We start from the raw sequence: 25724 nt of genomic DNA, 5'->3' as shown, positions 1-25724 counted from the left end.
CAGTGGTGGTTGCTCCTACAAGGAGAAATTGCGGGCTGCGTGGGAAGGAGACTCATTTGTTACTTTAAACCCTTTTGTAAACATTTGAATTTTGTGCTATACACAGGTACTACCAAAACCCACCACCACCATAGGGTTTCTCTGTTTCTCTGAAATAAAAACAGAATAAAGAATAACTAACCAGCGGCTAAGAATTAAGGATAATTCAAGTAATTAAAGTATAGTTCAAAAAAAGTATGGCCTATGGCGACGACAAGAATTCCATCCACCTCAAAATGACCAAGTGGGAATGAATCCTACAGATCATTCCCTCTAGTCTCTTGTTTTTTTCAGAACGGATAGTGACTTCCCAAGGTCACAGAGCTGAGCACTGAAAGAGCCAGCAGGGCGGCCTCAGTGTCTAGGCCCCTCCCACCATGCCTTCCAGCCTCCCCAGATGGACTCCCCCAAAGCTGGAGCTCACTGGCATCGTGTGTGAAAGCAACAGGGGCAGAGGGGTCTTTTAAATTTATATGCCACTCGTTGTTCGAGGAAGGGCTTCAGGTCACCACATGCGGAGGCGGGAGGGGGGAGGTTTAGAACACCCAGCTTAAAGCCAGGTGGGAGCAGACACTGCTGCTTTGAGTGCCTAGCCACCTGAGCACCTCTGACACCGTCCCTCCTTCTCAGCCGCGGTGCCTGCCCAGGACCCAACGGCACAGACATGCTCAGGGCCTGCGTGTCCTCATTACATCACGGGCGGGAGAGCAAAAGGGGCTGAAGGCTGTCACAACTCTTTTATCACCCCGATTCCTCTGACTGCACACCAGAGCATTAGGACTTCAGAATTCACCTCTCTGCACAAATCCGTTAGAGCCAGGGTCCCAAAGCTGGCCTGCCGGCAAAAATTAGCGCAGAACAGGAAGAGGATTTTAGAGCCTATATCACAGAAACCTCGCAAACCTCACAAAATCAAACAGAAGTTTTTGGTTTGTTGTCCTGTACCATATCCAGTGGTCCTACAAAAAACACTGAATCACACCACACAGACAGCCGGAGTCAAGTGCGAAACAAATGGCTTTCATGGTGCCAGATTTGTCAGAGCATTACTGGGGCAGAGGTCGCTAACCACGGCAGAATCATCCCGTCTTCCTGAGTTGTGAACTGACAAGCTGGCGGCTCACACGGGCTCCTCGCGAGGGCTCACCTGGAATACCGTCAGGAGGGCTTGAGGGAAATTGTCAAAGGTGCTCCGCTTGGTCTGCGTTTCGTCAAAATTAAACTTGCCACCAAACAGCTGCATCCCAAGCAAGGAAAAGATGATGATGAAGAGAAAAAGCAGAAGCAACAGCGAAGCAATGGACTTCATGGAGTTTAACAAGGAGGCCACCAAGTTGCTCAGGGAAGTCCAGTGCCTAGAAGTCAAGATGGGGGTGTGAGCCCAGAACGCCCGCAGGAACTGCAGACATCGCTGGACCGGGATGTGGCTGGTCGCCAGCCCCCGGCCAGAAAACACCTGCAGCGACATACACGCATCCTTACCTGGTCACCTTGAAAATCCTTAAGAGGCGCACACACCGAAACACAGAGATCCCCAGGGGAGACATGATTTCCAGCTCCACCAGGATGGTTTCAGTAATTCCACCACATACCACGAAGCAGTCAAACCGATTAAAAAGAGAGACGAAATACGCCTGGAGACCCAAGCTGTACATTTTTACCAGCATCTCGCAGGTGAACAGAGCCAGGAGGACTTTGTTAGCGATATCTGGAAAGACAGAGGGGCGCACGTGCTCGGGGTCTCATCGTGGGACTGGCTCAGACTCGTTTTCCCTCCTCCCACCCCACCAGTCTCTGCTGGAAATGCCCCAGCACTTTGCCCTGTCTTTGCTGTGGCGCCTGTTACAGAAATGTAGCGTCAATATTTACGGTCTGTCTCCTGGGTTCAAGTCCTGCTTCTGCTACCACCTAGACATGGGACTCTGGAGCAGCCCCTTGACTTCTCTGGGCTCAGTTTCCCAGACTATAAAATGGGGAGGAGCAGTTTCCCACACAATCTCTGATGCTTTCTAGCCCTAAAAGCCTATGATTCTGCATTTAGACCAGCATATTATATTTCTCGTCTCCATCAGTCATGGAGGGGCAATCTGGCCTTGCTTAGGTGCCAATTATAGAAGAAGCAGTTGTCTATCAAGTGGCAACAACCACTTGCCAAGAATACCATACAGGAAAATAAAGCTTCCGGTAGGGTCAGGGAGAAGGGAGACGAGGTCCCTCTCAACTGCAAGATTCCTTGATCTTAGGTTGCCACAGGGTTAAGACAATGAGAGGCTCGGGCGTCAGTCAGCCCCAAGGTGCTTCACTGACCACATGACAAGGACTACGCCCCCGCCGCTCTGGGTGCAGCCTCTCTTTGGATGGTTCCACTGTCTTCCAAGCTAGTGCCCTCCAGGAATGTCCCGACATTGCACATTGATAAGACTACGAGGACAGCCTCAGGAGTCCCTAATTCAGAGTCAGAATAAAAAGAGAACAGCCTCTGCTCGTACCTTGAATCTGCGTCAACCAATCAGGCTGGTTGTAGTGCTCGGAGGAAATGGTTAAGGTGTTGAGAAACACCAGGACAATAACCAGCCAGTAAAATGTGACAGACTTCACAGCAGCCCTACATCTCCTGCGATTGAATCGGTTCCAGCGGCGCCAGCGGCGGCTGCAAGAGAAGCAAAAGTTACTCCCCGAATGGCAGACAAAGCATCTGAACGTCCAACAGACGTTATGGAGACATAAGCTGTCTTTAACTCTGGAGACCCAGGTCACGGGGTGCAGGAAGGAAAGATGAGAACAAAGGACACAGAAATTAACAGAAGTCATCATACTAATTGTGTTGGTCTTAAAATACAACTTTTAAAATAGTATCTTGACCTGATCACGCTATCAGTTTCCTTCCTATGGTTTTAGAGAACTCCGTAATCTGCCCTAAGCAACCCTCAAACTAGTGAGAAGAATGTAGATATTCATAGATTCATATGCAGATGCAAAACCGAGCCCGCACACATATATGCAGTTCCCACCATATGGTACACGGGTCTGTTCACACTATGGGTGCAGAGAGCCGTCTGGCTGATCATACACATCTCTTGCAGCATCTTAACCGTCGTACAGAATTTCTCAGGCAGCAAAGTGCTCCAAACCCAGTTTTCCTTTTAGGGAAACTTTAGGTCCTTTCTTAAATCCGGGAGGTTCCTCCGGAGGCTGGCAGACTTGTCGAAGCTGAGTAGGACATGAGTCTTCATCCTGAGTCATCAGGTGCCCTTGCTAACTAGCGATGCTCAAAATATACCTTTAGGAGAAGAGCCAATATTGAATCATGTTTTCATACAAATAAGATGAGCTGAGCCAGACAGACAAGTAGCATGTCCTCTACCGACTTTCAGTTCTAGTGTGTCGTTAGGGAAAGGATCCCCTCCCTTAGCCTCTTCTCCCCGTGGAAAACATTCCCTGCCACAGGATGGATTGGTGAGGTGGGTCCCAGATAAAAGGCCAGCCAAGTGGCGATGTCAGTCCTGTGCAGGCTGTGTTCACTGACGGGGGCTGTGGGCACCTCCTCTGGGGGCCTGAGTCAGAGGAATCTCCAGGCTGGGTCCAAGCTGCAGCGCTGGCTGACTCAGCGGCGTTGCTATGCTAAAAACACCGTAACCCAGGGACCGAGCAAAGAAAGAACCACGCTGACTCTTCAACAGGGCCTGGCACAAGCAAAGTGCATTTTGTTCTTGCTCCTGCTATGCGGTTTCCATGGTAACGGTGGCTGGAAACATGATGACCAGTGTAGAAAAATCCCACTAAAGACTGTCCCCTTGAGGCTGGGTTTCTCCTGAGATACATAATTCAGTACACACAAGCAAGGTGATCCGAAAAAGAACCAGAGTTGGTGGTTCTATTTATGCTGTAGTGACAAGTCACAAGCATCTCATCATGAGGTCTTGGAGGCTTCACTCTCCCATCCCCTGAAGTCCTGCAGCATTTCTCAATTTGCCCCTCATGGGGCTCCAGACACTGGGTATATGGAGGTGAAGAAGGTGCCTCGTCCTGCGGCCTCTGACCTTGAAAAGCACGCAAGGTTGGGGCAAATAACAATTATAAATCCCCACTAAGCGCTTCTCTCAGGGTCCCGAGTACAGGCGGAGAGACAGGAGCAGCAAATGCTCTCTGCGTGAGGCAGGAAAGGCTTCTCTGAAAAGCTGAGATTTGGGCGGGATCTGGATAACAGAGTAAGGGTTCACCAGGGGGCAGACGGGAGGGCACTCCACCCCAGGCGACCACATGGCCAAGGGGACTGAGATGGGAAGAAACCGCATGTTGAAAACTGAGAGCAGTCCAGTTACCGCCACAGAGTGGGGAGTAAGGGGGCGGTGTCCGAGGATCAGGCCAGAGAGCGAGCTGGGGGCCAAATTATGAAGGAATGAATATGCCCTATGGCAACAGGGAGTCAGGGAGGGGCCTTTAATTGTTCTTTTTTAAGTCCAGTTTATTGAGATACGATAGATATGTGGTAACTATTAACATTTAGGAAGAGGGTTTGTAACCACCACCACAGTCAAGAGGTAGAAGATTTCCATCACCCAAAGAACTTCCCTCACGGCCCTTTGTGACAGTTAACCCACCCTCCTCACCTCAGCCCCTCCTCACCTCAGCCCCTATTGTTTTGTCTCATCCAGAATGTCCAATAAATAGAATCACACAATATAGAGCTTTTTGAGACTTGCTTCTTTCACGTAGCAAAAATACGTTCCGGATTCGTTTGTGTTGTATCTATTGGCAGTTTTTTCCTTCTTATTGCTGAGCGTTATTCTGTCATATGCGCGAACTACAATTTGTCTACCCATTCGCCATCTGACGGACGCTGGAGTTATTTACAGTTTATAGCGATTACATATAAAGTTGCTGTAAACTCTTATGTAAACATTTTTCATGCAGGCATTGATCTTCATTTTATATAAATACCTCGGAAGTGGAATTGCTGGGTCATACAGTAAATAGATGTTTAACTTTCCAAGCAGCTGTCAACTTGTTTTCAAAAGGACCGTGTCTTTCAACCTGTAGGAATATATGGGAATCCCCACCGATCTGCATCCTTGTCAGCACTTGGTATTGTCAGATTTTAAAATTTGATCTGTAGGTGTAAAAAATTTTCTAATAGGTGTATAGTGATGTCTCACCGTGATTTTAATTTGCATTTTCCTCGTGACCAATGGTCATTTCATGTGCCTCTTTGTCATCCACCTCTCTTTGGTGACATACCTGTTAAAATATACTAACTCTTTTTTATAGTTTTCCAATTATTCACACCATATTTATGTATTATTCTTCTCATATACTGGATACTAGTCCTTTATCAAATGTTTTGCAAATGTTTTTTCTTCCGGTCTGGAGCTTATCTTCTCATATGGCCAGTGTTTTGGGTTTCGTCTCTAAGAAACCTGTGCCTGACCCAGGGTCACAAAGATTTTTCTTCTGTGTTTTCTTTTAGAATGTTTACAGTTTTAGGTTTTACATTCATATGTCCACTTCAAGTCAATTTTTGTAGTAAAATGTTGTTTTTAATTGAAAAATAGCATTTATATGGAAAAGTATACAAATCATAGGTATATGGTTCAATGTGTTATTACCAACAAAACATGTAACCTGCATCCAGAGCAAGGAATACAACATCACTAGCACCTCAGAAGACCTCTTGAATCCCCCTCCATAAAAAACTTGTAAGCAGAAAAGAGACAAGAAGAATCCCTCTTTAAGGACAGACTCTGGGCAGGAGTATGAAGGGTTGATTGGTGACAAGAAATTGTTCGTTGTTACGTCCTGTCAGTTTGTCTTGGGGCAAGATCTTCAGCACCTACTCTGCTGCTCTCCAGGGCAGGTGTTTGATACTTACTGGACAGACCGATCTTCCATATGAACGTTCTAGCCCACAGAGTAAAAACCAAGTCTAGAGCAACTCCATGTATAGTTGAGAAGTTAGAAAGTAAAACACCAGCACACAGGCTTAAGACAAAACAGAAGATACTGACCTGAGCTTGGATTTTGAGATGGCTTGGCTGAAAGAAAGAAAGAATACGATTTCGATTAGGAAGGTTTGAGCATTTTCTCCCCATCACTTCAGCTAAGAGATGGAAAAGCCATGCACAGAAGCCTGGGCTCAGCATCCCCAGCTTCCCCAGTGAGCCAGCAGGGGTGAGAGCAGAGCAGGAGGCGAGGTCTGCCGGGGCCATGCAGGCCAGGCTGACACCCACCAGGGCCCAGGCAGAAGACTCTTAGCCGGCTGCCCTGTGCAGCCCTGTCACAGGCCATTGATGCCGGTGGAGGTCCTTCTCCCCTGACCCCACTTCCCCAGACTGAAGTCAGCCCACCCACTCCCCTGCTTGCAACTCAGCCACACTGTGCTGCTACTACAGCAAGAGAAGCACTGGATTAGGAGTCCTGGCTCTGCTATCCACTAACTGCATGGGTTCGGGCAAGCAGCACAACTTTTTGAGCCTCAGTGTTCTCATCTGTAAAATGAGGATAACGAACCCATCCCCCCGCCTACTTTACAATGTTGTAGAGAGGGTGGAGCAAGACAACGGAGGCAAACGCACTTCTTAAATTGCTGAGCATTCTGCCCAAAACACATTATTTTTACGAATCTCTGCAAGAAGATCAAATTTTCTTAAAAACACCGCCTCTACTTTACAGAGATAAGACCTGAAGGGTACCAGCAGAAAGCAAATGAAATAAAATCGCATGGGCTCCCCAGAGTAGGCAGCACTCTGCACATTGCACACTGCTGGTCCCCACCAGGGCCCAGGTTATCCAGACAGAAGCCAACAGGGGTGATTGTGGTGGCGCCCTCCACTATTAGGAGAGGGTGGTGCAGGGCTCCAAAAACAGGTGCCGTGAGCAAAGGATAGTGGGCTCTCAGTGTCCAGCCCCGTGTACGAGGCCGCAGAGAACCTGCCAGTGAAGGAAAACTTAAATATGCAGCGCATTCTGTCAGCCGCTCTGCCATACAAGCGCTTCGTCAAGGCACGGATGCCAACAGCAGACAGGGAGGAGAATCAGGCCTGTTACCCCCACCGCCGACACCCAGAGGGCCCAGCCTTGGCCGTGCCTCTTCGCTTCCACCAGCACCTAGTGGAACAGTGGAATTGCCGGGTTACCTGGCACGCCCCGCAGCAGGCTCTGCCTCAGCAGGACGGGCTGCTCTGGGGGAAGAGGCATGTGAAACGCCGGGGGCCTGGGGGCCTGGGATGGGAGGGGGGACCAAGGGGTCCAGGGTGAGCCCACCCACCCCTCGTGCACCTGAGGCTATGGCCCCGGGGCTCCACTGAAATCTGGGGTGCCTTCCCCCACACGTGTCCCTCCAAGAAGACAGGAGGGGCAGGAGGGCCAGCGGCCTCCACACTCACCAGAGACTCCCACAGCCGCCTTGGTTCTCGCCTCCACCACTTACGTTCTCCGTGTTCACAGACTCTGTCTCACTGGTCGGCATGCTGGCTGCGGGGAGAAGACAACGCTTTAGACGGGCACGTTGGTGGCTCTACGTGCCCCGGAGTTGGCTGGATGCAGATCGCCGCCACCACCAGGCAGGCCCTCTGGGAGCCTGGGAGGAGGGTGGGGGAGGGTGAGAGGTCAGGCACCTCCATGGCAGGGACCCTTTGCTCCCAGGACCTGATCTGCTGTTCTGCAAAGAAAGCCCATAGGGCACCCCTCCTCCCCATCGGGAGGAAATTCAGCCTAGGGGAGGAACTCTGGGCCTCACACCAGCGTATTCTCTTGACTTCCAGGAATGCACTGCGTGAGGCCACCAAAACAACTCAGTTACAGTGACATCTCTGTTTGCCTCAACTGCCGCTCTCTAGAAAATCTAGACCAACACTTCATACGTGAATTCTTATTTTAAATATACTGAAGGAGCAGACGTATCGGATGCAGGAGTACATGAAGGTACCAAGCACAAAATCTTTTTAAAAATTTCAGAACGCTACTCATTATTGACTAATTTATCTGATGTCTACATTCCACCGAACCAGTGCGGCCAATACGCAGAAGGCTCTCACCAAAGCGGCCAGAACCAGAGCACACAGAAAGCATATAGTCTGACAGGTAGAAGGTTTGCTCCAAACCAGTGACCAGAGGGCAAAGCTGACCATGGTCTCAGGGTCACCGGGGTCTCTGGACACGTGTCACTCCTCTACAGCTGGATCCTGAGCAGAGGAAGTAGAGGGGAGGTAGAAAGGCACCGAGGGATGCTGGGAGGTCCCGGGACCCACCATCTGGCACACGGGCATTATTTCTCAACCACCTGACTCAACCCTATAGCATCACAGGCATGTGTTGGAGCCGGGCCAGGAAGGAGATGCAGGGCATAAAGAGGGACACAGCGCTGCACCTGCCTTGGAAAACCAATGGATGCCAATTAACTCAGAAGAGAGCCGCCTCAGGGTTCCGTGCAAGGAGTCCTGGAAACACATAGGAAGGAATGATGAATTCTGCCCTGGGTTAGGAGAGGGGTTCACTGAAGATGGAAATGTGGGAGAACCGCCCAACCACGTGCGCTTCTTTACCCTGATGCCTAATTTTGAACTGTAGTGACCGTCTTTTATAGACCTGATGGTAGCAACGGGAAGGCCTTCCCCCTGTGGGCTCTGCCAACATGGCTTTTCTTAGCAAGGATGCCTCCGGTTTGATCTGCAAAAATGGGCAGTGGTGCTGCAGGGCCCTGGTGGAGGCTCTTAGGCCGGCCCAGGCGCAGAGGGCAAAGGAGCCGGGTCAGCAAGTGCCATGGTGTGGCCGCGTGTCTGTGGGCCCTGCTCGGACAAAGGCTGGGCTCCCAGAGAGCCGAGACACATCTTTCCTGCCGAAGGGAATCCTTTTCCCTCTGTGGGCACCTAAGTCCCATAGCCGTGTCCAGGAGCATTTAGGCAAAAGTATCGAAAGCAAAATGAGCAAAAATTACAGACCGACATCGCACTACAGATATTCTCTCAGAATAAACCTTTTTTCTTCCTCAATTAAGTCAAAAGAAACCAACTACAAGCTTTCATTCACTTTTTTACTACTCCACTCAAAAAAAAAAAAAGACAAAAATAAAAAACCCCACATAATCCAACCGCAGATAAGCCTTTAACAAAAGCTCCATAAACACACACACACGAGCTGTTCCTGCAATTTTCTTCTCCATGACTGATCTGTGCTCTGACTTGAGGAGAAAGACGAAAACACTGTAAAGTGCAATGAAGTTCATTGTTAATGTGTTCCTCCCATAGGTCACCCTTGTCTTCAGTGACAAAGAACATCACAGTGGGAGACTCCTACAAACGTGACCATGAGTCGTCTCTGTGCAATGCTTTTTCTTGGTAGTTACTGTCACTACTAACTAAGGGGACAGAAGTTGAGAGCAGGATGACACGGGGCACGGGGCGGGGCGTCGTCCACAGGCCCCAGTTAGCTGGACAGAGTCCCACCTCTCTGCAGGCTTTAATGTCCCATCTGGGAAGTGGTGTTACTAACTCTCCACACTCTTGAGGGTGACTTCCATCTCTAACAGGTTAACACTTCACGGTTCTACTATTAATCATACTGTAACTGTTATTACTATTTCCAAAAGAGCAAACTTCTGAACAGGCTAAATCTTTGTGGCTTCTCACTCTTCTAGGGCCACGTCCCATGATGCTGTCAATACAGTTGCTGCGTTGCATTCCTGGAGCTTCGTTTTTTAAACACTCTGATGGAAACAGATAAATTACGTATTGGCTTTGGTAAATGCAGGGGGGCACTTTGCATTTCTGGCTCTGTGCCAGTTACCAGTGAATTAAATGTACTAGTTACTCTCTGGATGTGGGAACCAAGTGGGGAGAAAGATAAGAAATACAGGCAAACTCCCTAGACAGAAACGAAGAGAGGTTAATTATGTGGCACAGTGTCAGGGCTGGCTGCACAGATGGAGAGAAGTTTCCCTGCCCTCCAGGCAGACTCCATCCTTCAGGTGGGGTGGGATGGTGGCTAAGAGCAGGCTCTCCTGTCAACCAGATCTAAATTTAACCGCACCAATGTGGTCGAAGTCTCCAAGGCTCTATGTTCCCATCTGTGAAATGGAAAGTACCCACCTCACAAGGCTGTTGGCAGAATTAAGTGAGATAAAACACACTGTGTGTTTTTCTCACAGTCCTGGGTCATCCTATGTGGGTCCAGAGTGTTGGGCAATCGGTGAGGCTCACACATGGTAACTATCATCTCAGGAAGGCTCTCCCGGAGTCCCCTGGAAGCAAAGCGACACTCCCCTCATGGCCCAAATCCAGGGTCCCTTTGCCCTGACCACTTCCAGTATGGCACAGAGACATCCAGTCTGAACAATCTTCCAGGCTCCTCAGTCAGTTTTGGCTATCACTCTTGGTTTGCAGCTTTTCTGCCTAGCTTAGCCTGATGTAGACATAGCAACTTTTCTATCATTATTGTTTGACATCTAGAGAGCCACAGACCCATAATAAATAACTTAAGCCAGAATGACATCAACCAGGGCTGAGGAGGCGGCAAAGGGGAGGCAAAGGAAGAGGACGGTGACTACGCTATAATCAGTGACTCGTTTGATCCCAGAAACGGACTGTGATCCAGTCCCTGCATCTGAGGGCTCTGATGGGGCCCGGCAGCCTTTCTACGTGCCCCAGCCCCTCCCTCCCTATCACAGGGTAGCATTTCCTTTCCCCAAAGTACAGAGACCGCAGGCCCAGTGGGCAAAAGCATTTCACCCTCCACTTGTATGAGGCACTCATTGTTTTTCATGTTAAAAAATTGGTCCGAGTTTTACTTCACTCAGCCCCCGTGGGACTTTATCTATGTTTTTAAAATCAAGACAGGAGGATCACAGGCTGTTAGAACTGGAAGGGGCCTCAGAGATTACATGAAGCAGCTCTGTAGTTTCACAGATAAGAGACCTGACCAATCTGCCTTGGGACACACAGGCCTGCGTGAGAAAGCCGTCCTGCTTCCCACCCGGCCACACCCCCTGTGCTCACGGTATGGGCTTCAATATGCCGGGACACGTGTGCGTTATTGATGTATGTTGATATGTATGCTGGTATATCCTTAAAATTACATTTCATATACTTAAACATACTGGTATATGTTGGTTTATCCTTAAAATGCCACACACTAAAAGTTCCAAAAGCCAAGTAAGCCTATTATCCAGCAGCCTTGGTTTGTTTTCCCGATGACCTCAGTTAACCCCTAGAAACCTGGCCTACAGCCAGGCCACCTCCAGGAGACCACCCCAGCAAGGAGAGAGAGAACAAGGATCAAGCGGCTATGGTGACTACTGGGACTTAACGAAAATCCACGTAAGCAAATCCATGGGAAAACCACTGGAAGACATGCCTTTACCCTAAATGGCTGCCCCATTCAGGGTGACCACGCTGTCCCCTTCAGTACAGATTTAACAGTCATTGCTGACAAGTGGCTCGGCCTCGTTAGGGATGCAGGCGGAGACACCCCTCAGATCCCACCATGTGATCTGCCGGAAGAAGTAGGCCAAGGGGGCCATCTGCACGCAGAGAAGCTGTAAATCCTTTCCCCTCACACATTCCAGGGAATTTGAGAGCTCTGTTGAGCAAGTTTTCACTTTTTTAAATATAAGTTTTAAAACTATTTCCCGGGGCGCCTGGGTGGTTCTGTCGATTAAGCGTCCGACTTCGGCTCAGGTCATGATCTCGCGGTTCCTGAGTTCGGGCCCTGTGTCGGGCTCCGTGCTGACAGCTCGGAGCCTGGAGCTTGCTTCAGATTCTGTGTCTCCCTCTCTCTCTGCCCCTCCACCACTCCCAAAAATAAACAAACATTAAAAAAAATTTTTTTAAGCTATTTCCAGAATCCGGGTGAAACCAGGCATCCGGGTGAGCCCGTCTAGAACAGGATGCTGACTTGCACTGCAGTCTGCCCGCTGGAGATCTAAGGGAGCTCAGGGCCAATGCTCCGTAAGCTACTCCGGGCTGCAGGATCAGGAGGAGACCTCCAGGGCAGGCGCTGAGGCTTACACATGGGTGGACTGAGAAAAGGCCCCGAGGACCGCTGCTGGTGAGGAGGCGACGCCAGACAGCAGCCCAGTGGGCCCGGCTCTGCGGACGAAAGCTGGCCTGACCTTCCCAGGCGGGGCCCTGCTAGGAGTACTCTCTGTGAACCCGCCCTGCTTCTAAGATCTAGATGCCACTATGGGCAATGCTGCACAAAATAAGCCAGGGAAGTACACCGCTGTTCAGCCCAGCACAACTAACTAGCATTTCCACCAACATGTAAACACTCCTCTGTTTACACTCACTGCCAAGAACATAGTTCTCAACCAAATCTGCCTGACTTGTGAATTCAGAGAGAATCCAACACACACACACACACACACACACACACACACACACACACACACACGGTGAATGAGGCTGTGTGTGGGTTCAAGCAGGCAGCCCCACAGCTATGTTCCCCATTAGCAGGTATAGCAAAATCTCCAACATACTTCCTTCAGTGATGGAGCCTACTTAGGCCAAAAGATGCACACACAAAAATGTCAGAGAAGCTGGGTCTTTGTCACTGGTAACATGGGGACAAGTCCCTTCCCTTTTCCTCCCTGGGCTTAGTCAGCTAATCTATAAAATGAGTTGTTGAGTGATATCATCTCTAAGACCCATTTACCTCTGACCTGCTTGAACTGCTGAAGAGACGAAACACCCACAGGCTGTCTGGTTTTACTGCCAGCACTGAGGGAGTTTCCTTTGCACTCCCCCAGCTTGGTGAGGACAGCAGGGAATGAGCAGTATTGTGAAGCACCTGCCCACCACTTCTCAGAAGGGCCACCAGGAGTCCGGCAGCCTGCCCGGGAGAAGTGATCGCAAGCCACCTCCAGGCAGAGCCCCTGGGGCAGGGAGCAGCCCCCGAGAGGCCTCAGCCAGCCACAGGAGACCCAGGACCCATGCCAGCTGAGCCCAGAGCTCCCCAGCCTTCTCCACAAGCCTGGCACACCACGTGTCCTTCACAGATGTCCTGGGCTTCTTGGAGCCATGGTCCTCTGTTCTCCACAGGACAGGCTCTCTTGTACACTCACAGATGCCTTTCAGCATTGGCCTCCAAGCCTAAGCAACCTAAAGCTTCTCACTCTTTCCTTTCAAAGGGTGGAAGCATGAGGTTGGACAACGGAGTGGTGGCAGTCATGGCTGCCTTCTTCAGGGATAGGGGATCCGAAGTCAAGATCTTGTGGTTTTTTTATCTTATTTTCATGACAAGCACGAGCAGTGCCATGACGTCCCCTGAAGGAATTTGCCTGTGCTTGCTAGTAGGGACACGCTTAGCTGTCACAGGGTAACAGACTCTGATTGCTGTAAAGAAGCCAGACTCTTCTTGGGGAATGTGGGTCAAGGCCAGACCAAGGTTTCTGTGTCTAAAGCAGGAATGATGCCCTGACAATAATTATTTCTGTATGACTGATGACAGGGGGAGCACGGCATCCACACAAGGGCCCTCACCCCAACAGCATCATCAGGGGTCTTTTTTAGGATCATGGGGTGTTTTGGTCAATAAAAGACCTCCCCCACTCAAATACAATGTTTCCTAAAAATACGAGGCTTCTTCCTCTCCCTGTATACCTCAGAAAGCTAACAAAACATCCTGGAAAAATCCCAAGACCTGAGCCCCCGTCAGGAGGCTGGGTACCTGCATACCCCACGAGAGGTCTCTTCTCTTCTGGGGACAGAACACTCATCTTCTCACGGTGATGTGCCCAGGGCTGTGGTCCTCAGTTTTCTTATGTCAGTGACAATATTTCCCACTTAATTGAAGCCCACTCTTCTGCAGAGGCCTCCAGGAGCTGCATCAAGGCCGGGTCTTCTTTGCAAACCTCTGCAAACACTAACCGAATGTGAGCCAGCCCCAGCTCTGTCCCTAACTGGCCTACCCCCACACAAGGCTCTTTCTCCTCTCGGGGCCACAGTGTGCTCTCCGGAGCGCAAGGATCTTATGTCTGACACTCTCTACTCCTGTCCACTTTCAAGTCTTCTGATGACCGTAGATGCTAAAAGCCTTTAGTCAGTCCGCCCGTGTCTTGTTCAAGTCTGGGTCCTACAATCTACAAGCTCAGCATTCCCATGATGGGAAAGGCTACAGCCAAACATACAATGTAATGTGTCCCCTCTGCTGCCTTGGCAGTTGGCTTTGTGTCCCTATTTACAGTCAAATAGACTCTTCCTCCAGAGTCTGACCAAGGCCCATCTCAGTGGCAGTAACTAGCTGGACTGTGTGATATGCACAGGCAAAGCTTCACGACACTTTAAGACTATAGTGGTGACCTGGCAGGCAGGACACGACATGAGTTGTCTGCCTAACTGCCCTACATGCGGACGGCCCTGCCTCTGACCCCAGGGTTTCTGATAAGGGTCTATGTTTAGCATTCTTTTTTTTTAAATTAATTAATTTATTTTGAGAGAGAAAGACAGCACGAGCAGGGGAGGGGCAGAGAGAGAGAGAGAATCCCAGGCAGGCTCTGCACCATCAGCACAGAGCCCGATGTGGGGCTTGAACCCACAAACCGCGAGATCACGACGTGAGCCGAAACCAAGAGTCGAGCACCACCCAGGCACCCCTAGCATTCTTTTTTTTTTTTTACTTTTTTTTTAAGATTTTTAAAATTTATTATTTTTAAAATGTAATTTATTGTCAAATTGGCTTACATACGGTATGTAAGGTGTGCTCTCGGTTTTGGGGGTAGATTCCCGTGGTTCATCACTTACATACAACACCCAGCCTAGCATTCCTTTTTTAAAGCATAGCTTGGAAGTTAACTGTACCCCACACAAGCCCTTTCCTCATTCCAACTGGCAAAGGCAAGTGCCCCCAAATCTTTGCATCCTAGGAATAGATTTTTAACTTCATTCTGGAAACTGGAACTACTAGTTTTAGCATGTCCTGGGCAAACCAACCAGAGGGTGGAAAACCAGCAGGCCGTTTGAAAAATGTAACCTGGAAAATAAAAATCAATCAAATAACATCATTGGAATTTCTAAACAGTTTAGATGAAAAAGCCTCACTGGGGAAACGTGTTTAAGAAGTCTGTCTTCCAGTGTAAGAACATTCGTGGTGAATTAAATGTTCCAAGGGGGTTTGACTGCTTCTTTAAAAGGTATAGTTCAAACAGAAAGGAAACTGCAATGCTGTCTTGGCCAAACCACACATTTGGGGTAAAGGCAAGAAGAAAACAACATGACCGAGGTTCAAAGAAATCAAGCAGTTCAAACATAGGCATCTTATAAACACACCACACGGGCACATGCACTTCACACCAGGCCTATGTGCAAGGAGAAAGCACCAGAAGCCTCAGGACAGGAGTCTCCTGAGGGGAAGTTCAACCTCAGCCATTTACCATGATCTTTAGCCCTGCGTTGACGAAAGCCGCAAAACTTCCTTTTCTTCTTATCCTCTTTTAGCAGGTCGGCCACCGTGACTCCTTCAGGTGGAACACAGGCAATGTCATTACGATTCAGTAGAGGGCAGCAGAGAGCAGCAGGAGCAAGGGAAACGGGGCCCAGAGGACCCGAGAGGCGGCCACATCCGCGAATCCCAAACTGTCTTCCTCACCTGGACATCTATCGTTCGGGGTCTGACTAGTAGAGGGGAAGTGCGTTTTCCATAGCTAGGATACCAAATGCCTGACCCTAGGAACCTGTCCTAAATAAACAACCAACTAGCCCATCAGAGACGAAGCTTCCTAGGGTTTGGCCTCCCTGCTAAGAAGGGCGCTAGGAGAGGGCACTTGGCAGCAGTTAGGGGTCCTGGGTGGGCAGGTCCAGCCCGTATCGCCCTGTGGGTCAGGACACATGGGGGTTTGATAGTGGGCTCTGGACTTAGGCCAGGTCTACCCTCAGCCCCACCACTTCCTGGCTGGAAGACCAAGGACAGGTTACCTGATTTGGTAAGTCTTTGCTTATGTTAGTAAACGGTAAACAGTAAACGCAGTAAATATAAGTGTTGGCAAGGCGTGGTCAGCCATTATGAGTATAACTCCCCTGTGGCCACTAGGTCACAAGAAAAATGAATGTAGGGTCTCCAGCTCCTTTGGGCTCTGAGATATGCTATGACTGCAGGTAGGCTAGTCTTCAGGGTAGAGGCCACACGCTCAAGGAAGAGGGCTGCAGGGGCAGCGGGGGGAAGCAGAAGGAATCCTGAGTGGGTAAGGACATGGAGAAATGGGCACCCATAACACGGTGATGTGCATAAGGACCACCGGGCATGACACATTTCTAAAATGGGCATCGTCTGGGACCCAGCAAATCCCTTTCTGGTATTCTCTCCCACAAGAACGTGAACATCCATGTGCATGCATTTGTGCGGATTCACGGTGGCTCATGTGAAAACGAGCAGAACCTGAGTTCAAATCCCAGCTTGTCCACTTGACAAGCATGCGACCCTGGGAAGCTACTTAACCTCTTTGTGCTTCAACTTCCTCACCTGTCAAGTTCTTGCCTCCCACGGTGCTGTGAGGAATAATGGACGAGTACACCCATGGCCTGAGAACAGTGTCTGACATTTAGGAAGCACTTGATAAATGTGAGGTGTTATTATTCTGTGTTCTTTCATCGAACAAACAATCATTGGGAGCTCATATGTGTGACAAGGACCACGCCAGGTTCCAGCCACACGGTGGAGAACAGGAACAGACCCTGTACCTACCCCCAAGGAGCTCACAGTCTCCTCATGTTAGAGGAAGACATTTACCAGACAATCACACAAAGGATGCATAAAGACATGCCTCTGACACCTGCTATAGAGGTCCAGGTGCTAGAGAGTATACAGTTCATTGTAGCAGCTTTATAATGACAATTTATTGAAAACAGCTAAAATGTGGTTTTAAAAAACACAGAAAGATGTTTATGACTCATGGTTCAGTACAAAAGGCGAGCTGAGCCACGTGAGCTGATGGGGACCTGAGTGTGGGCTGTCTGTGAAAACCTGTACGTTCTTACAGGCCCAGGTGAGGGAAGCACAGGCCCCCAACTGCCCAGCCTGGTTCCCTCATACTTTCTACACGTTGATTCTTGGCAATGAGCATATATTACTTTTGTAATTAAAACATATTAAAAACAAACACAACCCTGACTTGGACTCTACACTTGGCTATTCCTCATGTCCACACTGGGGCGACCATCCCTGTGTCTGTCTCCCGCCAACTCCTGTGAGACCTACCCGGGGCAGCCATCTGCCCCCCGCAGTACCCTAAGTGGAGGGGGGTCTTCCAGAAGACCCCAGCGCTGGGCCCACCCCAGTCGGCTCTCCTGGTCAAAAGCACTTTCAACAACCTCTCTGGAGAGGGCAACCCTCCCGAAGCAGGTTTATCATACGTACCTCTAACTGCAGCTGTTTGCTTTACAAAGCTTTTAAATGAACATTTTCCATTTTGAACTCGCGCCCTGAAGTAGTTTAATTGTGACGAAAGCAGTTTCCTAAGTCATATTTTGAAGACACAGGCTTTGAAACAGGACCCACACATTTCCATGCTGTGTGCTTGCAAACAGCTATGCCCTTCCTGGTTTCCTGCCCAACCCCCAAATCAAACATGAGAGCAAAAGACATCCAAGTGGCACAGGGGAGGCAACTGCTGTGGCAACCTTCCATGCAGACACCTGCTGGGCAGGGGCAGAGTCCCGATGGGAGGGGCAGGGGCAGCCTCTGGGACCTCTGAGGAAGAAGAGAGCTCCTTGTGGGCATCATGCACTCCCACTTACAGAGACTATTGATCATTAATAGTTCCCACAGTGAAACTGCCCTGCTTTTCTGGCCAGAATTTTAGAATGAGCTCCCTTTAAAATGATTTCATTATTTTTAATGCCTTTTTGTTTTCTTCTTTTAAAAAAAAAGACTAATCACGGACAATGAGAAGAGTTTAAAATAGAATTCAGGCTTCCAGATTTTAATGGCCCTAGAAAAACGCCATTGTTAACTCAGAAGCAGCTGCATACGTCTAAAAAATCACTTTGAGATTTGGCAGGGTTTCTTAAGAAACTTGAAGCTCAGCAAAAAGTTAAATAAATTATCCTTGAAAATATCCCAAATGCTTAGGAACTAACTTCCAAGGGAATTTTGTCTATTCAATTAACCATGTAACACCAGCTTCCTAATAGCAAATTTATAGAATGGACGTTTTAGATATTCCATGAATGCACAAAGCTAGAATTACCAGTCACCACAGCCACCAGAGAGTCCAGTTACGGACCGACTGCTTCTCCTGTCTTCTTTCAAGTGAAAGCCTAGAACAGTGTGACATTCAGTGTGATAGCATTCCAGAGCTCCCAACCCTGGCTTCACATGGGAACCTCCAGGGACCAGCAGATAAAATCATGCCTGGGTCCCGCCGCAGACAAACTAGTCTTTGTGGGCGTGGAGTGATGGCATCAGGATGTGTCTGCACTCCCCAGGTGACTGTCATGTACAGCCAGAGTTGGGTACCACAGACGCAGACAGTGACATTTAGATTAGAGAGAAAAGATAATGTGTACGCGGCTCTAAGCACTTGATTTGACATCTGCTCTCCAACAGCAAGCATCAACCAACCACAAATGGACGTTGAACCAGAAAGCCGTGCTTCCGTATCTCAAACGTGACTGAGTCAATAGGTTTGCCTCCCACCAATACTTTAGAACCGTACAAGGTTCTAGGAAAGTACAGGGTTAGGAAAGTACAGGTTTAGGAAAGTACAGGGATGTGTTCCTAAAAGGGGTCCTTAGCCTGAGGTTGTTCAGAGGTCCTGTAGAATCTGCAAGAATAATTCTGTGTAGGTCAAGTTTTACTGCAGTCTGATGACAACAGTAGTAGTAAGTACGCTTATGGCAATAGTGACCCTTACTAGTTACTGACCATCTAATCCTCATGACAATCCCATGGGCAAACACCTTTTTTTAAATGTAATATATTGTCCAATTGTCTTACATACAACACCCAGTGCTCATTCCAACAAGTGCCCTCCCCCATGCCCATCACCCACTTTCCTCTCTCCCCCAACCCCCATCAATCCCCCGTTTGTTCTCTGTATTTAAGAATCTCTTATGGTTTGCCTCCTTCCCTCTCTGTTTGTAACTATTTTTCCCCCTTACCTTCCCCCATAGTCTTCTGTTAGGTTTCTCAAGTTCCACATATGAGTGAAAACATGATATGTCTTTCTCTGACTGACTTATTTCATTCAGCATAGTACCCTCCAGTTCTATCCACATTGCTGCAAGTGGCAGGATTTCATTCTTTCTCATTGCCAAGTAGTATTCCATTGTAAATATAAACCACAGGTTCTTTATCCATTCATCAGTGGATGGACATTTAGGCTCTTTCCATAATTTGGCTATTGTTGAAAGCGCTGCTATAAACACTGGGGTACAAGTGCCCCTATGCATCAGCACTCCTGTATCCCTTGGGTAAATTCCTAGCAGTGCTATTGCTGGGTCATAGGATAGATCTATTTTTAATTTTTTGAGGAACCTCCACGCTGTTTTCCAGAGCAGCTGCACCAATTTGCATTCCTACCAATGGTGCAAGAGGATTCCATGGGCAAATATCTTTACCCCCTTCTCGCAGACAGGAAAATGGGGGCTTGGAGACACTGGGTAGTATGCCTAGCACTCAAGTCCAAATTCTCAGTCATAGCCCATTCCAGAGAAGGGGCATCTACATGCTGTCTAGCCTCTGCCTCCAAAGTCTCATGACCTCTTATTAATGGCTTCTGATACCCCCTTTGCTTGTACAGGGTGAGGCTTAGCAAGGGTTTCCTGTCACACTGTCACTTAATCCCCCATGTCTGCAAGGAATCTGTCCCGATCCCATCCAGGGCCCAGCTGAAAAAGGGCAGTCAGTGGCATACACGTCCCAAGGCAGTGTGAATAAGGCAAGGATCCCTAGGGAATCTCCCACCCCCTTTCCCAAAGAAAATGCAGGAGCAGGGCTGGGGTGCTAACTATGCGGGCATGGATCTTACACACCCAGGGAGCACGCTGGCACCGGCAATGCCCACCTGCACTGCCTGCCAACAGGTGACAGAGACCAGACCTGGCGTGTGCAGGTGGTAAATCAACCATCGTCGGCTGACGAGGGGGATGATGCAGGCCTCATGGAAACCCCCTTCCCCTGTGGTTTCTGGCTGTGACAAGAAGAAAATGGATGGCCACCACGGGGTGTCCCTGAGAAACCTCAGAAGCTTTCCTTCTCCAAAAGTTCTGGGCTGCTGGGAATGTATTCAGGGAGGCCCACTTCCTTGCTGGGAGGAGACTTGGGGCTCTTGTCTTAAGTCAGTTAAATCTCTACATGGCTCCCAAAGCCTGGGATTTATGTCTTTTTTTTCTTTAATGTATGTTTATTTTTGAGAGAGACAGAGAGAGAGCTCGAGAGCGCAAGCAGGGGAGGGCAGAGAGGGAGGGAGACACAGAATCTGAAGCAGGCTCCAGGATCTGAGTTATCAGCACAGAGCCTGATGCGGGGCTTGAACTCATGAGATCATGACCTGAGCTGAAGTCAGACACTTAACCGACTGAGTCACCCAGGCGCCCCTGTATTTATTTCAGACCCTAATCATCAAGGCTCCGGGCATCTGGTGACTCGGGAAATCAGAGCCTCACTCCACAGGAAACCCCAGCACCTGGTGGAGTACTCCCACAGAAGGGTGTGCTCTTCAGTATCCAAGGTCAAGCTGGTTACCCAGGCTGAGTCACACGGCACTGTGCACGGCAGAAACCACAGAGCTGACATTCCAGAGATACGGCTCAGCTTTGTGGGGTTGGGAGTCCTGGTTACAGAGTGAACTCTGAAGATCTACCACTTTTAAAGGTGGGTTATTTCTTTCCTTGATTATACTACTAAGCAATGCACTTAAGGGTTTGGAACATTTATAACCGTCTGTACCTTGTTTGTGTGATTTCCCTAGCCTAAGAGGTACCCTCCTCTCTGCCACTTTTCGAAGCCACAGGCTGTTCCTCCCTTGAGCTCAGCAGGAACACCACCTCTTCTCGGGAGCCTCCCTTGCATTCCTCCCAGGGCTGCTTCACTGTGCCTTACGGGGCTCCCACAGAAGACTGCTGGCCCCTGATCACATTGCTAGCTTGCCCGTTCTGTTTTAAGCTGAGGCACCGCCCCCTCTGTCTTCCCTCCTCAGCTAGGTTTCCAAAGGCAGAGGAACTGATTTTGTCATCACGTGGCCAGGTCCTTTACACACACTGGCAGGACACAGGAAGGACTGGGCTAAGACAGAGTGGGCTCTCAGGACTAGCAGAAGCCATCGCCTTGAGTCCGGTGAAAACACCCACTCCTCCAGCCACGGGCCACAAGCGCGGTCCCACCACAGCTGCTGCTGGCAGTGCTAACAGGGGTGAGGAAGCTGGGGCAACGAAGAGATGACAAGCTCACGCGGCCCCCCACCCCCCATCGGGCACAGCTAAACTGGCCGAGGAAGGCTCTCACTCAGGAGAAGGCACAATACTTGTGTCGGCTCACACTGACATGTCACATCAGGACAGGGAGGGAAGGGCTGGCAGACCTTCCCAGGTCAGCACCAAAGATGGAGTATGGAAAGGAAGAGGGGAAAAGCGAGGCAGGCATCCCCCAGGCTGCAAGTGTGACTCATTGCCGGCCACACGGGAGGTGCGGAGGCTGCAAGGAGACCACGAGTTCAGGCTCAAATGCCTTGAAGACACACAGACACCCTTCTTATACCCGGTCACCTAAAGGACAGCACCAAGTTTGGAACTGGGACGAAAGTCCCCTTGTGAACTCCCATCTCAGAGTCAGCACACAAAGTCAGCTCTAGAAATCCTCCGGCAGCCTCCTGATGCTCAGCCACTGAGTCCCTAGCCTCCTCCTCGAGGGAGCGGCACCAATGACGCTGGGAAGCAGCAGGGAGGGGAGAGGAGCGGCCTGCACCCCGCCGGCCCCCCAGGAGCACACAGGACGAAGTCAATCATCTGCAACTGTGACAGCAGGAAGGCCTCACTCCCCATGGAAGCAGGGACCCAGAGTCCCCAGCTGGAAGCAGCCGAAGGCCACCTCAGTCAGCCGTGGGCCACTTAGCCTCCATAGGCACAGAGGCAGCACAAGCCCTCCCTCACCCAGCCTCCCCTTGCCTACCCTGCATACCCTCTGTGCTCCGGCCAAAGGAACAAACAACCTCAGTGTCCTCCTCATACCTCTGCCGTGGCTCAGGATGTTTCTCCTGACACTGGCAGACCTCAGACCCGTCCATCCTTTCAGGCTCAGGGCCAATGCCTCACAGCTCCGTGCTGGAGCCCTGCAGCCAGCCATCGTCCCCCTCGGCACCCCGCACCCAGCTTGCCACCCCTCGCAATCCACACCTCTGTCCCCTGGTGCTGCACCTCGGCGAGCACAGGCCTGCCCTCCCCCAGAAGAAGAAAACTGCTGATGACCGCACACCCAGCACCCACCTTGCTGAGTGAAGGCGTGACTACACGCCATCTCAGGGCCCCTGCCCAAGGGGGCTCACTCAGCCATCTCCTTCTGCCTTGGTTCCCAGGCCTCTCGAGGGACGCACACCTTTGAGACATGTTCTTGGTCTTTACCATCAACTATTCTAGACTTCAAGCAAAATCCAAGCGTCTCAGTCAAATCCACTGCTGAATGTCAATCTCTGCTTTTACCTGAGGCACAGATGGCCCAGGAAGCATAAGGGCACATCCGTGAGGAAAGCAGGTGGTGAAAGAGACACCTTGGGTGACAATGGCAATTAACGCCAGGCTTTGCTGGGCGTCGGGCCTTCCTGCTGCAGAAAGTGCCCGCAGTGCCTGGTACCAGGGTGGACGACCAGGCGAGTGGGCTCCAAGCGGCTATGCTGACTCCCACGCCACCTAACACTGCCCAGATGGGTCAGCTGCTTTCTTCCCAGCCCCTGATGGGCTAAGCATCTGCGACCCCACCCCACCCCCATGTAGAGCTCAGGTGAGGGCCACTTCAGGCCACACGAGGCTGGAGAGGGACCCTGCTCTTCAAGTTCTTGTCCAGTAACACAGCTCCCTCTGAAGGGAAGGAAGGAGCCGTGACTTTGTATCCTGTGCCGCAGGGTCAATGTGTGTCTTCCCACGGCTGCTGCCCACACAGAAGGGGCTTCCCGAATTCCCCGTGGGTGAGTGTGGCTGACCCTCCTCTGCCTTAAAACCGCGTGACCAGGTACAACTCTAACACCCGAGCCTCCGGCAGAATCTTAGAGGCAGTACGAGCACACCGTCCTCTCTGATGGGCAGCCGACAGGGTACGTGACCGCAGGCCGGGCCAGGGGGAGAGACGTCTCTCTGCCTGGCGGGGGTGTGAGTCACACACAAGCTCTCTCTGGTCAGGAGTAGGAAGGTGCTACATACTGTTGCGTTTGCTTTCCTCTCCTCCTTCTTCCTCGTTCTCAGGATCGATGTCCTCTGCTTGGGTGATCCAATCCAAGTAGCCCTTTAGATCCTCCTCTAGCTGCTGCTTCTCCCGGAGCTTCTGGAAATCTCCCCGGGCTTTAGCCTTCTCTCTTTCCTTTGAGAATTCTCTGAGGGAGGCGGAGAGAACAAGCACATGTCAGGACGTCCCTAGGGACCTGCACCGTGAGCCATCTGTCCTGCTGCACAACAGTCTTGTGGCAGGACACACAGCACTGAGTAACAGCCACACAAGCACAGCAACAGAGGCCACACATGTGGACAGGACACAGGACGGTGTCTTCCTAAGCAAGACTGTGGGTGTCAGAGCTGCAGAGACCACATCAACACACATGCGCTGTCTCAGAAAATGAACAATCCCAAGGAGCCCAGGCCAAAATCATCATGTGCTGTCATGGCGGGTCTCCTGACACCCCCCGCCATTAGCTTGAACTCAGAGGTCCCCCAGCTCCCCCAGAATGTCCCCAGATGCCGGTGGAAGCTGGCATCACACTTCAAAGAGAAAGGACCCAGGAGGGCTAAGCTGTGGTCAAAGAGGGTACGCACCAAGTTTAGGGTTTCTTCAGTATTTTCAGCCAAAGGTAGCATTCCTGACCCTTGTGTCCAAACTAAGAGCCAGGAGGGGGCTCACCCTCATGGCCCAGTTCTCCCTTCCCACGCAGGAAACAGAGCACTGGTGAAATGCTATTGTTGTTCATAACCCTCACTTCTTGCCATGATCTTTCCCCAAAAGTCTTCCCTGCAGGAGATGAAGAGGCAGTACAATTTGTTGCCCATTTATGGGAACACCTGCCCTGGAAAGGCTTTGGCAGACGTGTAAATGTTCCCAACTGCTCGTTGTTTACTCCACCTTTCGCGTCTGCAGTCCTACATCCACACATACACATAGAATCCCACATGTGTTCAGGCAAGCCTGGGAGTCAGGTGGATGATTACCCAATTTTCATGTACAAGGAACCATCTGCATTTCCAACCGCGAATGCTTACAGGAGCCAAGTTACACGAGTTATGGATTTCGTAAGCACGATTAAAAAGCTGCTAAAAAAGCGGATGAGATTCAGCACAGCTTCTGCGCACACGGCCCTGGATTCTGATGGAGGTTACCTCCGCCTTCCGTCTGCCGTCCTGCCAGCCCGAAGCCCCCACGTCTCCCTGTCAGGGACCTCTTCACCCAAACCCAGACAACCGACAAAGAGGGAAATGACCTGCCTTCATAAAGCCAACCCCTCTTGTCTCTCTTCCCTCTTGCCCTCCACCCTGGGCTATAAAAGGGACTAACAGGTACTTGAACGCTCAGCGACACTGATGCTTCAAGTTAAAAACTGGAGTCCTTACCAAGGCGCTACCCTCTGCCTAGTAAAAAAGGATGACCCTCATTGCTCCCCAGTCACTCACCTCCCGAATGCCCCAGAACCTGTCCTTGGCTCTGTCACGGCTGATCCATCCCCACCTTCTCCCTCTAAAAAATGAGGAGAGGGCAGGACTATGGGGCATGCTGGGCCCATCCCGCAGGGGAGCTGACCTCAGAGGGTTCGCAGGGTGAGCCAAAGCTGATTAAGACTCAGATGCTTTCTGCACTCCACCCAGGGGCCTTTCCTGCAAGGGAGAATCCCTTCCTGTCTCACGTAGGAAGGGCCATCACAGGCGGCGTCTTGCTGTTCATGCAAACCAGACCCTCAGAATGATTTGGGGCTTCTAGGCCTCCCAGGCCTCCTGAGACACAAGACATATGCAACTCAGTTATGCAACTCAGTTTTGGGGAGGTTCACCAAGTCAATATGAATTTTGAAGAAGTCACACCCAATCCATAATGTCCATCCCTGGAGAATGAAGTGGGGGCCCTGGAGGCTTACATGTCAACATGTCCCTTTTCTTAAATACATTGTAAAGAACAACCGGGTGGGCCTCATTTGTATAGTCTGCCAAAAGTAAGCACAAATCTTTGTGTTTTGATTCTGAACTTGAAGTGTGAAATTTACACGGTTATAATACAAACAGGGTATTCTTATTCCTAGAGTCATATCCTATCTGAGTTCTTGAAAAAGATTACAAAGATAGCAAAAGAGTTACCAGAAAAATTTAAGGGCTTTATAAAAGAGGATTTTGCTTTAATATCATATTTTATAAAGTGTTTTTTTGCATTAGAAATACAAAAAAATAACTCTCTAACAAGCTCTATCGCTGTTGTACATTCTCGGTTGTTGAGACACAGGAACACATGCATAGATAAAATCCTACTATGAGTAAAATTTCTGAGAATAAAAACCATTGCCAGGCTTATGGCCCATTTAT

General features: G+C 50.1%; 1 protein-coding gene across 3 annotated transcripts in view; it reads right to left on the bottom strand.

Annotated features, from left to right (window-relative positions):
* CACNA1D (calcium voltage-gated channel subunit alpha1 D) overlaps positions 1-25724 on the bottom strand; it is a 303968-nt gene that overhangs the window by 81225 nt on the left and 197019 nt on the right. For 2 of the 3 annotated variants that reach the window (XM_047094458.1, XM_047094459.1), the window contains exons 9-14: positions 23373-23542; positions 7422-7509; positions 6045-6071; positions 2529-2689; positions 1522-1747; positions 1187-1394 (exon numbers count right to left, since the gene is read on the bottom strand). In XM_047094458.1, the coding sequence (XP_046950414.1) occupies positions 1187-1394; positions 1522-1747; positions 2529-2689; positions 6045-6071; positions 7422-7509; positions 23373-23542 (880 nt within the window). Of the gene's footprint in view, positions 1-1186; positions 1395-1521; positions 1748-2528; positions 2690-6044; positions 6072-7083; positions 7144-7421; positions 7510-23372; positions 23543-25724 lie in introns of all 3 variants that reach the window. The other variant, XM_047094455.1, reaches the window with a different exon arrangement.

The sequence above is a fragment of the Lynx rufus genome, unplaced genomic scaffold (genome assembly GCF_022079265.1).
Source record: "Lynx rufus isolate CCGP_SWC_20201006 ecotype Redwood Valley unplaced genomic scaffold, mLynRuf1.p SCAF_4, whole genome shotgun sequence".
Classification (NCBI taxonomy): Eukaryota; Metazoa; Chordata; class Mammalia; order Carnivora; family Felidae; genus Lynx; species Lynx rufus.
This window is presented reverse-complemented; position numbering and strand designations above follow the sequence as displayed.